This window comes from Alnus glutinosa, chromosome 11, assembly GCF_958979055.1.
Source record: "Alnus glutinosa chromosome 11, dhAlnGlut1.1, whole genome shotgun sequence".
Taxonomy (NCBI): Eukaryota; Viridiplantae; Streptophyta; class Magnoliopsida; order Fagales; family Betulaceae; genus Alnus; species Alnus glutinosa.
The window spans coordinates 19,264,096-19,279,164 of record NC_084896.1 but is presented as its reverse complement, the minus strand read 5'-3'; the positions used below and the strand labels follow the sequence as shown (position 1 = coordinate 19,279,164).

General features: G+C 37.3%; 1 protein-coding gene across 2 annotated transcripts; it reads right to left on the bottom strand.

Annotated features, from left to right (window-relative positions):
• Window positions 1-89: 89 nt before the first annotated feature.
• On the bottom strand, window positions 90-6,195 carry LOC133881973 (fructose-1,6-bisphosphatase, chloroplastic). 2 transcript variants are annotated; one of them, XM_062321054.1, is made up of 4 exons: window positions 5,631-6,195; window positions 1,361-1,757; window positions 745-1,152; window positions 90-368 (listed from the first exon to the last, which is right to left on the bottom strand). In XM_062321054.1, exons 1-3 carry the CDS (start codon window positions 6,048-6,050, stop codon window positions 752-754), a joined length of 1,218 nt encoding a protein of 405 aa, XP_062177038.1. In that variant the 5' UTR covers window positions 6,051-6,195; the 3' UTR covers window positions 90-368; window positions 745-751. The 2 variants fall into 2 exon arrangements, with proteins under 2 accessions (XP_062177038.1, XP_062177037.1); XM_062321053.1 differs by lacking the exon at window positions 90-368 and having other exon boundaries at window positions 622-1,152.
• Between the last annotated feature and the right edge of the window lie 8,874 nt (window positions 6,196-15,069).

Genomic DNA, 15,069 nt, shown 5'->3' with positions numbered 1-15,069 from the left:
CAAACACAATTAAAAATCAGGATCAAAACCATTAAATCTAAAAGCCCGAAAATTAATATAAAAACATAAAAAATTAACAAACAACAAAATTGGCCCCATATGATGTCCTATATAATCATGGCTCCTGTTTGATAATGGACAAAGCTTGCAAATATATGTCCAATTAGAATACTTTTACCACAGAAAACAAATCACATAGATCACAAGAGCACACTGTACACAATCTTCACATGCTCCTACTGCTCAGATGCTCTAAAACGAACAAGAAAATAGAGAGAAGACCATTATTTGACCATTAGAAGAAGCAGAAAGACATCTTCTAGGCTTCTATTGTTTCAAGTCTAAACTCTTCACGCTACTTCTAGTTCCTGGGAAGATGGGTATGAAGAATAGGGAAAAAAAAAAAAGAAAAAGAAAAAAGGGAAGATAGGAATTTCACTACTCTTGATAGTTTGGGTGGCGAGATATAAACATAATTGAAGATATACTATATTTTACATTTTTATCTTACAACTATTTCATAATGCTGACATGACAATTTAAACCAACTCTTGATTTTTTTTAACAAGGACTTATTTAAGGATTCGTTTGGATTGCCACATCACCATTGCGAGATAACTGTGAAACTAAAATGTAGTTTCTAGGATTACTTGTAAATTCTCTTTTCGAAAGATGGAGATCTTTAGCAACACAAAAGAACCCAAAGTTGATTTTTACCAAAAGCAATGGAATTTGGAGATTTACCACAGCGTCAAACTTCATAACCAGGATTTACTTTCTGTTGAACATCTCCATAGCTCTCCAACTCTTCCATATCTTCCAAACTTCCAAGAAATAGAGGAAGTCTTTGATGCAGCTTAACTGGTTGAATTGAAAGAATCCTTCTTTTACCATCAGAACCTCTGCCCCCAGCTTGCTCCACAAGAAAACTAAGAGGGTTTGCCTCATAAACTAAACGAAGATGATCCCTGGGATTCATTGCTACCCCTCCATACATTAGAGTTCGATGGAGATCAGCTACAAGAGAACATATATAACGGGCTGAGTACTTCTTGGGGTATCTACCTTTCCCTTGTCTCACAGTGTCAATATACCGCTTTAATCCTTCGGGCCAGTCAAAATATCGTGCATCATTTACTGAATAGATTTGTCCTGAAAATATTTCCAAGACAAGAGTAAAATCCACCAGATAATGCCATGTATTAAAAGAGTTTACCACACTAATGCAAATCAAATGGGTCACTCTAATAATTTCTATTATGTGCAAAGAAAAGTCATGGTTAATAGATACACTCAGGCTATGATAGCATATATTCATGCATTAGTAGCATGCACTTCACATGAACTTATTCATCATTACCTCGAGGAGGAATTTTAATGCTCGGATGTGTGAGGATGAAATCTCCGGTTGAATGATCCAAAGTAAATGCATGTGTTCCTGAACCAAAGCTGATGCAGAGTATTGTAGCTGATGAATACAAAACATACCCAGCAGCGACAAGCCTCGCTCCAGTTTGGAGAGAATTCAGCAAAGCCTTCTCCTCCTTGGGGAGATGATCCAGTTCCACAAGGCGGTTATAGATTCCAAAAATTGTTCCAGTTGGAATGGATGCATCAATATTTCGAGAACCATCAAGGGGATCCGTTACCACCACAAATGAACCATCATCAGTTAACCAGATCGGAGCATCATCTTCTTCTGAAGCCATGGCTGCAACTTTTCCAGAACTGCGAAGAGATGACAAAATGATTTCATTCTGCACAATGCAAAACAAGAAATATTGGCCTGTCATAGTTGTTTCTTCCTTTTTTTACCATTACTGGTGGTAGAAAACCTACTTGCTGTAGACAAGAGTTTTCTTTTTTGATAAGTAAATAGTACATTGAAAGGGCATAACAAGCAAAACAGGAAATATACAACAGGTTCCTTAGAAGTTACAGTCTATAATCTAAAAAATCCAAAAAAAGAGGTAAAAAAAGAAAAGAAAAGAAGAATACCGCCTATATCAGTCATCAAATCATACAAGAATATTAGGAAAATAAGCTTAAGCTTATTCCAGCAAAGCTCAATGCCATGACAAGTCTGGTTATCCCTTTCCTGGCAAATCCAGACAAGGAAAGCTGGACATTGGCAGATATTACTGCTTCCATGTTACCAAACCTCCCTTTCTGAGGTAAGCATTGTCAGAATATTTTCTTAATTGAGCTTCCATTGATTGTGAATTTTGGTTTGCTAAAAAAGGCTGGACACAACCTATAATGATAGGCCCAAGTGTTATTGAGTGATCACTGAGTTTTTTTTTTATCACTGAGTGATCTTTGAGTGATCACTGAGTTATTGGGCTTTATGCACCTTAGCTGAGTAGAATATCATTGTGAGCCATGAGTTGGTAAAATTCTTCAGTGTAATCTATCACACTTTTTGAATCATGGCGAAGGTTGTTAAATTGAGAATAGGCCATTTGAGCAAAGTACACTAGATGGAATATCTCTTTAAGCCAAGACTTCATTTTCACCCAAGAAGAAATCTTACGCTTGCCTTTGCAAAGTCTCATCTCATGGACTTTATCCCACCATGTCGAAGCATAACCATGAAGCCATTTTGCTACTAGCTTCACACGTTGATTCTTTGGTGTCACCTTGTAGTCAAATAATTTCTCAATGGCACTAAGCCACTCAAGAAACTCTCCGGGTTGAAGGAGACCATGGAACTCCGGTAAGTCAATCTTCAAAAAGTGCCAGAATCTCAATAGAATGTCCTTTCACCACAATCGGCAAAGGGATTCACATTGGGTTCGTCACTAGAAGACCCACGACTTGCTTCACCATGCTCACAATGAGCTGCTTGGCGTTCAAGTTGCAATGCAAGTTGCTCAACTTGTCTTCAAAGTGCTCGAAGTTCATCATCTCTTTCATCTATCAAGTCTCCCCTTCCTCTACCCCCTTGTGCAGCCATGAGAAAAAGTAAGGCAAGATGACCGAAAAGTGTAATTGGAAGCTTTGATACTAAATGATGAGGATTAGGTTTAGGAGGGAGAAAGGGCCAATGTATAACAGCAATCCACAAGCGAAAGAGAGGGAAAAGGGAGAAATGCTCAACTAAATTTCTATTACATAAAAAGAGAATGTTGATTTTCAATGTTGTTTTCCACTCTTCCTTCACATAGGGTATATATAATATTTCTAATATAAATTTTACTAAAACTTCCAAAACGTTCAATCTACTAGATAGTCTAAATTCACTCCAAAGATTTTGAAGGCCAATTTATGAGGTAGTTCAAAAACACAACCTACTAGGAGACAATACAATGTACTAATTTGCAAACATGAATCTAGATTTTTTTTTATAAGTAATTTTTAGTCTTCTTCCTCAAACCAAAGAAAGCTTTTAGTTTTCAATTTTATCCAACTAAACATCCACGTGACATGGTTGCCATGTTGTCACTAGATCAGATTTTAGGTGTCTTTGCATTATACTTTTGGAACTGGTTTGTTAAGCTATGAAATTTCCATAAGAAGCGGTTTTCTAGAAAGTACCCCTGATTCTAGGTAAATGATCCACCATACTTAGGGTGCCTTCTTCCTTTTAGTTTATGTAACGACCTAGAAAAAATGTTAGTCACATTTATGCTATCACTCCAAAAGGACTAGTCAATTTAGAGCTCCATAGAATCAATTATAAAGCTTAATCTCACCTAGTAAAGAACCAATGTAGGAATTAGCACCCATGAGTGCCTTTTATAATCCACTCACTCTATGCGGGTTACCAGTACCCCATATGTTTGTGGTCATGTATTGTGCAGTTATAGAATATGGTTGTGGCCACCTCTTATGTGACATAAGTGCACAATATATATATATATATATATATATATATATATATATATATATATATATATATATATATATATATATATATATATATATATATATATAAAGAGATGATGTTCTTGCAAAGGCTGAACCTGGATAATGATATTCTTTATTTATTTACACACCATTTTCCATGCTTAAGAAGTTATGGTAGTGTAGAAGTGCCCCTTCCCGGCTACTGCATCACTCCAATGCTTTGGGTACTATGGACCCTCTACTATCCATTGCAGCAAAGCCGTTTCACGAGCCCAAGGGGCGGGGGGGGGAGGGGGGGGGTTGGATAAAAATCTAAATTGGAACGCACAAGGCTTTCTAAAGCTCAATCCATTGCTAATCACAAAAGAGAATAGTAGGCCCATAGAAAGTGACTCCCATATCTCTAAGTAACCATCGCAACAAAATAATCTCTAATGTAGTATCAGCAAGAGCCCTTTATTGTATAATTCTTATATATACTTCGAATAATGAAGTGCCACATGAGTCTTATAGGGAACCATAGGATGTAAAAGAATAATTCTGTTGAAACTAATAGAAGTAGAATGCCCTCACATCCATCCATAGGAAGATAAACTGTCAATCTTGGGGTACAAAAGAGGGAGGCTAAGTCCTCTGACTCTCGTATTAAATCCTGCTTATTGGACTCAAGGAAGTCGAGAAGCTAAACCACTTAGACCGATCCAAGCAAAAGACACCCTCACAAGAACTAGAATATGGGAGCTATCAATTGAATGCCTACCTTCCCAACAAGCAATGGTTGAGCAGCAAGAAAATGGATACGCTAACAAGCAACGGATTGACATACTGCATGTTCCCATATCTGCCTGTAACTCCTCATGAACCTAAGAAACAACTTAACCAATCTAGAAATTGAGCGGCTAGCGCAGGTTATCATTCCAAGCACCAACAAGCCGATGCACATACAAACGAAAGACCAGACCAATGAACCGAAAGACTGCCTTTCCTACGTGTGCATGCTGTTGACTCCTCTACTTAATGGCATATTTCATTTTGAAACCTACTTAGCTATAATTTCTATTTCGTTTATACTCCCATGGGATATATAAACTGAAAAGCCCCTGCTTCTTCAGGCGGAACTCCTGGTTGTAGATAATTGGAGTTTCTGTCAGAACAACAAGCATGATTGGCTGATCTGGGCCAAACTCCATTACCATGTAACATCTTAAATACTCTATATGTATGTATCAAGAAACTTTTGAGTCTCCCAAGTCTATCATTCTTCTAAGCCAAACCGCAAAGTGTGACACAATAATGCAATCAGTCAATTTTTTTTATGATAAAAAACTCACTTTCTTGCATAGCTGAGTCCATGGGAGAAGCTTTCCAATATTTTCACAAGGGCATCAGTGTCTAATACAGGTTGATCCTGGAGACGCATTCCTTTTTGCTATGAGGGGAGCTATTCTAAATATAAAATCACTATGACGCTTACACAATTCATGTAGAAGCTATAGCTCGTCCAATCCTAGACGTCTAATTTCGTAATTATCAAATAGAAGATTTAATTAGCACCAAATCCAATTAGAGTGCGTATTTCATTAGGTACAAGAGATACCCAAACCCCTAAAGACCCTTAGCATAAAATAAAAAGCACTTCTTCCCAACTGAAATCCCAAATCGAAAACAAAATTCAAGCATCTATAAGACTACCAACCAATTGACCAAGCACATTAGACAATGTAAATAAAGAAGGATTAAAAAAAAAAAAAAAAAAAACCAAGAACAGTAAGTCAACTTACTGAGACGATATCAAGCGGTTTCGGAGCATCCCTACCAGAGCCACTGCTGCCGGCAACACTGGCCTGTTTCCCAAGACTGGAACTGAGAGGAGACGCCACCAGAGCTGCAATTCTCTTGCAAGCATACTGTATGTGATCAAGCAAGACCACCAGATCATCTCCCACGTCGATTCCTCCCTTACCCACATACTCTAGAAAAGTACAGAACCCATCATCAACCCCACTTGAAGCGCTACCCCCGACTTGTGATCTGACACCAAAACCAAATCCCCCAAGATGAGCCATTCTTCGTCTTCTACAGAAGAAGCTGTGTGGAAGAAGATGAGCTTTTGGTGGTAAAGGATGGATCTTTGGCAGGATGTAGCGGGATTTAGGCGGGAATATTTGAGATGAGTATAGAGGTATTGTGGGGATTTGCATGTTATTGGTATAAGCGGTTCGAAGGTTGGAAATTTAGAGACCGTGTCATTTGAGATGCAGGCCTGTTTGGGAGAGATTGGACTTTGAAAACAAACAAACACAACGGATAAGCTGATAGTCCCCCTCCCCCTGTAAAAAGTGGTTTTATATATATATATATATATATATATATATATATATATATATATATATATATATATAATTTCTTTTTTTAAAAAAAAAAAATATTTTGAGAAAGAATAGTAAGAAATAAAAATAATAATAATGTTTGTTCTGCTAGGCCAGAACGCTCGCTTCTCTCTCCAGACCAAAACTCATAGTTCTTTTCCGAGTGCTGACGACTCCCTCCCTTTCTACAACCCCTTTCTACTCTCCTTTGAAGCTCAAACTGCCTCTTCAAAGGTCCTTTATGCATTCCTGGAGGCATTATCCATCGTCTTTGGCAATTTTACCTTACTCCTCGGCCTCATCACTTCCATCTACCACTCGTCTCGTCTTTGTCCAGCTAGCACGCGTGGCCCACATGCACCTATGAGTAGATCTCACTCGCAAGCATGTGTCTCACACATGTCGACGCATGGAAAGCCTTTTGCTGCGCATGTTGCCTCCTGTCACCTCATTCGTTGTCTTCTGCCACTGCTACAAGTCTCTTTGGGTGGTCTTCTCTCATCTGGCCACTTTGAGTTGGAGCATGACCTCCATGCGCTAATGCGTGGGATCAAAGATAGCGGACTACCGTCGGTACCCCTTGCTGGTCTTGCTGTGTTGCTTTTCTTTTCTTTTTATTATTATTATTTTTTTTTTTGGGGGGGGTGGCTTTTTTATGTTATATTGTTGTTCTTAAATTTATGGCTTTCCCTTTCTTTATTTGTTTTTGCTTTCTCTGTTTCCCTTCAGGCGTTTAGGTAGGGTTGAAGGGTATCATAAGAGTTCAAATAGAGTTGAAGGGTCTTGTGACAGTCATGCCTCTATCCACGCCTTGTTTGACCTCTTTTTTGGCAGTCTAGTTTCTTGGTATTCGTGCCAAGAATCAATAGGGCCGCATTATTCATTTTATGCATTACCTTTCACTTTCTATTTTCTCTTATTGATTTGGTGCTTTTTGTTGGGTTGCCCAATTCTAATGTGTTGTTCTTAATTGTAATTTCTCTTTATTTACCAATATAAAAAATAACAAAAAAATAAAAAAAAGGAATAATAATAATGAAAAGAAATAAAGAAATAAAGGAAAAATAGCAATCAATCACAATTTTTTAAAGCATCTAGTTTAGCTCTTTATTGTTAGTTTTCTTTTCAAAATCATGTACAAAGCTCACAATAAAATCCCCTATTTGGTCGGCCTATGATGTCTTCTTCCATGTAAGTAGGGGTGGAAATGGGGCGGGGTGGATTTCTGCCATTTTTGCCCTCGCCTTGCAACCATGCGGGTTTAGAAAATCCCACCCGTGAACCACAAAAAATGAGTTATATCCGTGCAGGGTGGGTTGGTGCGGGGCGGATTGATGCCGCAGGGGGGGGGGGGGGGGTTCTACTAAACGCCAAGTAGAAAACCCTAGAATAACTTAAATCGCTTTGTTCACCTGGCTACCATTTTCAAAGTTATTTCTAGAAGTTAAACAACTGAAACTAAATGAGGAATTGGGGTTTTGAATTGCTACAAATGGAAACAGAGACACCCTAGAAATCAAGAGGAGAAGCTACAAATCAAATTCACTAAAACCATAGCATTTACAAAGCAATCCTCCAATCAAAAACCAGAACAAAACCACTAAACTCAAAGAGAAAAAAAAATCAAAGAACCATGAACGAAACATAAAATCAATGAGGAAAAAGAAGAGAAAAGAAGTTGACAACTTCTCAACGATTGATAAATCAGAAAGCACCAACAATTCCTCAGAAAGCACAGGGAAGGCAAGAGTGACTCACTCTGAGTGAGGGAGGGTGAAGATTGAAGAAGATGAAGAGCGGCGGGGTGAAGAAGACTCTGAACTTCAAAGGAGAAAAATGAAAACAAAGGGAGAGAACGACTGGGGCACAGGAGGTAAGGGCAATATGTTAGATTGTTAGGGTTTTTTTTTTTTTTTTTTTTTTTTTTTTCATACTTATAAGGATTGATGCAAGGCGAGGCGCCAGGGTTTTTTAAAAACACAACACGCGCCCCGTCCCGCCCTGCACGGGTTTACAAAAACCCAACCCATGCTCGCAAGTCTAAACAAAAAACCTTACCTGTGCGGATCGGATCAGGGCGGGGCATGCAGGTCGGATCGAGTCTTGTGATTTTTACTCACCCCTACATGTAAGATCACATAACCCAAGGAAGACTTGAAAATAAGAACGAGAGACACAGAGAATTAAGGTTGTTCGGCTTATGGCCTATGTCTACGCGTCAAAGCCTTTTGGCTACATTTTCCTTTGATTATTTGATAGTATACAAGCCTCTAGCTATTTCTAGAGAAAGAGTCTGAACGTTATACGCCTTTTCTACTTCTACATAGACAATAATAAATTTAATTTACACAAATAATCTTGTAACTCTTGTCTTTTGAGTGCTTGTAACTCTTGTCTCTTGAGCTCTTGTAACTCTTGTCTTAATACGCCACCACAAACTCAAAGGTAGATCAAGTACGTTGAGGTTTGATCTTGAACATCAAAGGGCTGAAAAAATGACTATGGCCTGAATTGGAACGTCGGCTGCTATGACCAGAACTTAGACTTCAGTGACTCGGGCCAGCATCGGCTACTATGGCCGGAACATGAACATTGGCTACTTTTTGGCTGGAATTAGGCAAACTATAGGCCTTAAATAGGGCACGTGGACCAAACATATGTTTCTTTGGGCATTTTTTTTTCAAGCAAAATGAGGTTATGCAAATATGCAATAGAAGGGACGCAACATTGAATTTGTGCTTATGCAATGGCAAAAGAAATAGAAAATTCCATAGGACCATTTGTAATCAATTCTGGCGTGAGCCAAAAAAGCTCTGATACCATGTGAGATTACATAATCTAGGGAAAAGTTGAAAATAAGAAAGAGAGACATAAATAATTAAGGTGGTTCGGCTTATGGCTTTTGTCCACACATCAAAGCGTTTTGGCTACATTTTTTCTTGATTATTTGATAGTATACAAGACTCTATTTCTAGATAAAGAGTTTGAACGTTACACATCTTTTCTACTTCTACACTAACAATAATGAATTTAATTTACACAAACAACCTTATAACTCTTGTCTATTGAGTGTTTATAACTCTTTTATCTTAAGCTCTTGTAACTCTTGTCTCAATATTCCACACTCTCTAGAAGAACATATTGGTCGCGGATATGGGTTTCCAACTATTCCTTCCTTGTGAGTCTCTGACCCTTATCTCTCTTCAATTTAAAAGTAAACTTTTTGTTTCTCTGTCTATGTCTCTACCTCGATCTCAATCGTCCAAACAAACTGAATAGAGGAGAGTCTCCCTGTTGGATTAGCATCGTCTACAATTATCTCCCATTCTCATTTTTTATTGAATACATTTGGATATCCTTTGTATACAAAACAAACATACAGAGGACCTTTGATTTTCTGGCCTATAGTGAACGTTAGGTGGATCAATTTGATTGTAGGTGACCGTTGGGTGGATTGATTTGGTTGGAATTCTTTTTTATAGTCTTTTTTTAGGGGTTCGCAAACTGCTATCGGGTTTAGGATTTTGTCAATTTGTATGTGAGTGTTTTGAGTAATTCTATTAATCACCCCATCCCCTCCTATCCCCTAATCTCATGTGGCGTGGTACCCACAACTAAAATCTTCTCATACACCAAATGTTGTGAGAACCACGCTATATAGATTGAGGAGATGAAACATGAAGGGGGTAATGTATAGTATTACTTGAATGTTTTTTGTGGTTTAATCATTATGCCCTTATCATTTTGTATATGACTTTCCATAAGTAGTATCCCCGTATACTTGACTCACTTGAGTCATCCTATGAAAATCCTTACATTTTACTATTTTAGTTATGCCTTTTATCACACTTTTAACCACCACCCTAGAATTTATATTCTCTTAGTCCCTATTCTTATAAAAGGAGTAATCCTAAGAACTAACCTTTTGAATGGTGATTTTAAAAGTCATCAATTTTAGGAAGATAAAAAGATGGTTCCTAGCTTATAAAAGACAGATGTAGTAATGAGGTCGTTACCCATTTTGTAGACCTCACCGAGGAGTAATGCTAAAAGAATGACTCATGTCCTTTCTAAAGTCTTAATAAAATTGATGCGACTTTTATCACCATTAGATCAAAATCCAATATGGCATTAAATGAGCCAAGTTTGGGCGAGTATTGCTTGTCAAAGCTTGGCTCATTTAAAATTTTCACGGACTCGAGCTCGAGCCAAGCTCAAGACGAGTATTAAAATTTGAGTCTCCCCCACCCTTCTAGCCAAAGCTACCGTCGAAATTCACCTAGTTTCAAGTAGATGAGAATCGAGAGAGAGAGAGAGAGAGAGAGAGAGAGAGAGAGAGAGAGAGAGAGAGAGAGAGACCCATAAACCACCCCACCTCTCTAGCCAAAGTTGTCGCCGGAATTCATGGAGCCACCGTTGAAATACACCGAAAAAGAGTGTGATGCCGGCCGTGAGTGAGATTGAAAGTGGAGGAGGCATAAAACTCTAGCAAGGTAAGGATTTTCCCTTTGATTGTTCTGATTTGAGAAATTTGATTTAGGGTTTTGTTGATTGGATTTTCTTTGGGTTGTTGATTGTTGTTGAGATGGGGTTCATGGTCGATTGTATGATGGCTGATTTGGGTGAGAAATCTTAAATTGGTTTTCTTGTTTGGTTGGGTTGTTCTTCTATGGGGTTCGATGTCCATTAGAGCTTCCACATCTAGGTTTGCATAAGCTTTGGAGTGAAACAAGTGAAGGATGAAGAGGTAGATAATGAAATGTACAACAATTATAATAGGTTTCACCATTGTTGTCTGCAAGTTGAGAGAGAGGGAGAGAGAAACCGGACCTACAAGGGGTGGTGGCCTTTGCCCATATCTAGCCAAACCAGTGGTAGGTCGGGCGTCAATGAAAAGAAGAAAGATCCGGTCATTAGTGGTGAGGGTGGAGCCGGCCGCTGCAGTTGCTGGTGGCTAGGAACAGGTTGTTGGTTTCAAATCTGGCTAAACCATAATAGGAAAAGACAAAAGTGCCCCAATTTGATGATGGATTGGCTGCTTTCATCTCTATTCTATTTGGTGTGTTTACCTAATGTGTTAAAGTTTTATTGGAGACTGTAAAAAGAGAGTTTTACAGATATTTCGGATAAAAGGGGCTCTCTTGAATTCAATAACATTAATAAAAACTTTTAACTTCCAAACCAACAAATTGAGGGCAACTTTGTAATAAAAACTCAAAGTTACTTTTGTTGGCATGTGTGATGACACACATGGCTTGGTTCAAGAGAAGAGGATTGCATCCCTTTTTATAGATTACTTGGGCAATGAATTCTCCTTACTCTTTTTATGTGTGACTACAAAGCTTTGGCTCAATAAGAGAGACTTGCATCCCTTTTATAGATTACTTAGGTGGGGAATTCTTCTTACTTTTTCCACGTGGGACAACCGACCAAGCCAATTATTCTTGTGAGGGGTGTGTATTTGTTTTTATTTTATTGGTGTGTGACTTTTGTGAGCAAGCAAATACAAAGAAGATCCAAAAGAATTTATTTTTATTAATAATAGCAAAAAAAAAAAAAAGTTTAATACACATGGTTAATATATAAAATTGACTTTAATAATAAAAAAAATGTTTATTATATATATATATATATGGTTTATTATCTGAGGTTTTTTTTTTAATATATATATATATATTAACCAATTAAATCTATATATAAATATAACTAAGCCAATTAACTAGCTAGTTAACTAAGTTTAATACACACAATACACTAGTTAACTATAAATAACTATACACTACATGACTACATTCTTAATATTTTAACTACAAGATATTTAGTGTTAACACTAAATGTCCGTATGAGACAATGACAACAGGAGGTGGGTTGTTTAGTGTAATAGTGTTATAAGTATATATTATATACTTATAACATATAACATAAATTATTGAATATACTTATGTCATTTACTTATATGTTTATAGTGTGCGTGTGTGTGTATAAACTATTGTTATTTAATTTATCCTTATATATTTATAATATATATAATTGATTATTGTTACTTGATAAGTAATATACTATATAAGCTATTTTTATTAATATATACATGTAAATATTTATTAATAAATATTAATAACTATTAGTATATATATATATATATATATATATATATATATATATATATATATATAAAGAAATGTTTGGTTTCATTTTCTTGCACATCTCTTGTTCAAGAAAGAGAAAGGCAAGAGAATGACACCAACGCATTTCTTCAACTATACATAGATCATTCTATTGTATGGTTTTTACATTTAGAGAAAGAGAGATCGATGTTACACATTCATCTCTTATCCATTTTTTCCTTATCCATTTTGTAAATCCATCATTAAATCTGTAGAATAATTCTAGACGTCATACTTATGTCCCTCTAATAATGATGTGGCTTTTAAAATCACAATTTGATCAAAATTCAATAATGATTAATTACAAGTCCAATAGTGATTTTAAAAGGCACATCATTATTTGAGAGACATGAGTATGACGTCTAGAATTACTGGAATATGTAGGACCACATCTTGGTTTTATTTAATGGTAGATTTGCCTATTTCTTATATAGGAAGCGTTACAAGTATTTGCAGTGTAGAATTCATTTGACTATAAATATTTGCACTGTTAATATGTAATTGGTTACATTCTGTGGGACAAAATTATTTCTATGTAATGATGCTTTTTATATAGGGAAACATAATTTAGGTTCCCTTGCAACTGTCTGGACGACGTGATATTCCTTCCGGACGCTCAACTGTCCAAGCATCATCTGTTCGGCGATGAGAACTTTCCGTCCGAACCTTCCTCTATGTCGAAAAGCTTTGAACCTTTCTAGCTGGCATCCGTCCAAATGTTTCAGCAGTACGTCCGGACGCCACTCAGTGCTTGATCAACTATGAGATTTCTTTCCAAAAGATAGATATAGGAAGACAGCTGCAACCGTTCGAACGATGTGGATTCCGGTCCGGACGCGCTCATCCATAAGGCAAGTCATGCATTCAAAATCAAGACGTCCGGACACCAGTCTTCATGGTCCGAACGCTCGAGCTACTCATATGGAAATTGCGTGCATCAGATCAACCGTCCGGACGACCATTCCTATAGTTCGGACGGGCGAAGCCTTAGTATGGAAATTGTGTGCAGCTAAGGTGCAACCGTCCGTACGACAAGGCAACACTGTCTGGACGTGGCTCATTTCAGAAAATAATTTCAGCGAAATTTGAATAGCCGATCACACAGTTGTCCGTCCGGAAGCCCTATGTCTACCGTCCGGACGACGCCTAGGTATTTCAAGCCAGGCACTCATTTGAACCTGCAGCCTATAAATAGAGACCCCTAAGCTTGAGAATTGCAAGAATTCGATATTGAATTTCATAATGCTTAGAGAGTTATATTTTAGAGTTATTGTGCTGAGTTTATCTCTCTTAAGCTGTTGCTGCTATGTGTTGTTGCTGAGCTGAATTGAAGTCTATCTTAGGGGTTGACCCTAAGGTAAAGGATTCCATTGAAGACCCCTTTAAGTAGGAGACTTGGTTGGAAGGCATTCGTGTTGGGTTACACATCAAAGTTCAAGGTACGACCACTGCATAAGATTATGTGAGTGCTACTGCTTTGTAACTAGTCTTGTTTTCTGAATAATGGATATCCTGGGTTTGGCTGCCCCGAAGTGGTTTTTCTCTTGATTGAGTTTCTACTTCGTTAACAAAATTCTTCTGTCATTTCAATTCTGTACTTGGATTATTTTGTTAACACATTGTGCACACACACACGGTGAATACAGAAGCCATTTATTTATCAATTGGTATCAGAGCTTGGTACACTCTGTTAGATTCAATTCTTGAGTTTTATCTTTCCTTTAACTTTTACTTGTTTTTCAACATCTCAAAATCTTAATATTGTTCCTGCCTTTGATGGTACGAACCATGGCTATTGGAAAGCTCGTATGCGGTTCTTTTTAAAATCTATTGACTGTTGGAATATTGTTGAAACTGGTTGGACCAAGCCAACGGATACAACTCTCGAACTAGTCACTAAAAAATCCGCACGACTTTCCAATGATAAAGCCCTCCATGCTCTTTGCCAAGCGCTTGCACCATCTGAATTCGCAAGAATCTCAAACAGTGAATCCACTAAAGAGGCGTGGCAAATTGTAGAAACAACATATGAAGGCACTAAACTTGTTAAATCTGCCAAATTTCAAATGTTGATTTCTAAATTTGAAGAAATTAAGATGTTGGAGGATGAGACATTCGGAGAGTTTTACTCCAAAATGAGTGACCTAAGAAACTCAATGATGAGTCTTGGGAAAACCGTCTCGGATGTAAAACTTTTCCGTAAAATTATAAGATCTTTGTCTGAGCGTTTCAGAATCAACGTAACTACAATTGAAGAAAGCAAAGACTTGGAAGAGATGAAGATTGAACAGTTGGTTGGGTCTCTTCAAACTTATGAGCTGTCCTTGCCCCCGGTCAAAAAGTAAAAAACCATTGCCCTGAAAGCTTCCAAGAAGAAGGTAGAAGTCTCATTTGGAGACGACTCTGAGGATGAAGAAAAAGCTGTGGCCATGCTGGCTGTTGTGCAAATTTATTTAACTTGCAAGTGCACGAATCATTTGCAATAAAGGGTTTTGCAAGTGCGAGGTCGATCGACAAGGAATTGCGTTGTAAAAATTCATTTCTATTTAAACTTATTCTATCTTAACCTAGTTCCAAATCTATTTATTTATTTATTTTTTGGTTTTAGCATGCAAAATATCAAACTAAAATTAAAATTGATATAGAACAAATGATAAAAAGTACTAAGGTTTTAGAATTCGTTTAAC

Excerpts from the sequence above, each read along its gene's own strand:
- LOC133881973 (XM_062321054.1), bottom strand. The coding sequence starts at position 6,050 with ATGCAAATCCCCACAATACCTCTATACTCATCTCAAATATTCCCGCCT. Across the intron at positions 1,758-5,630 it reads AACCGCTTGATATCGTCTCA|AATGAAATCATTTTGTCATC; the intron begins GTAAGTTGACTT and ends TGCATTGTGCAG. Across the intron at positions 1,153-1,360 it reads CATTAAAATTCCTCCTCGAG|GACAAATCTATTCAGTAAAT; the intron begins GTAATGATGAAT and ends AAATATTTTCAG.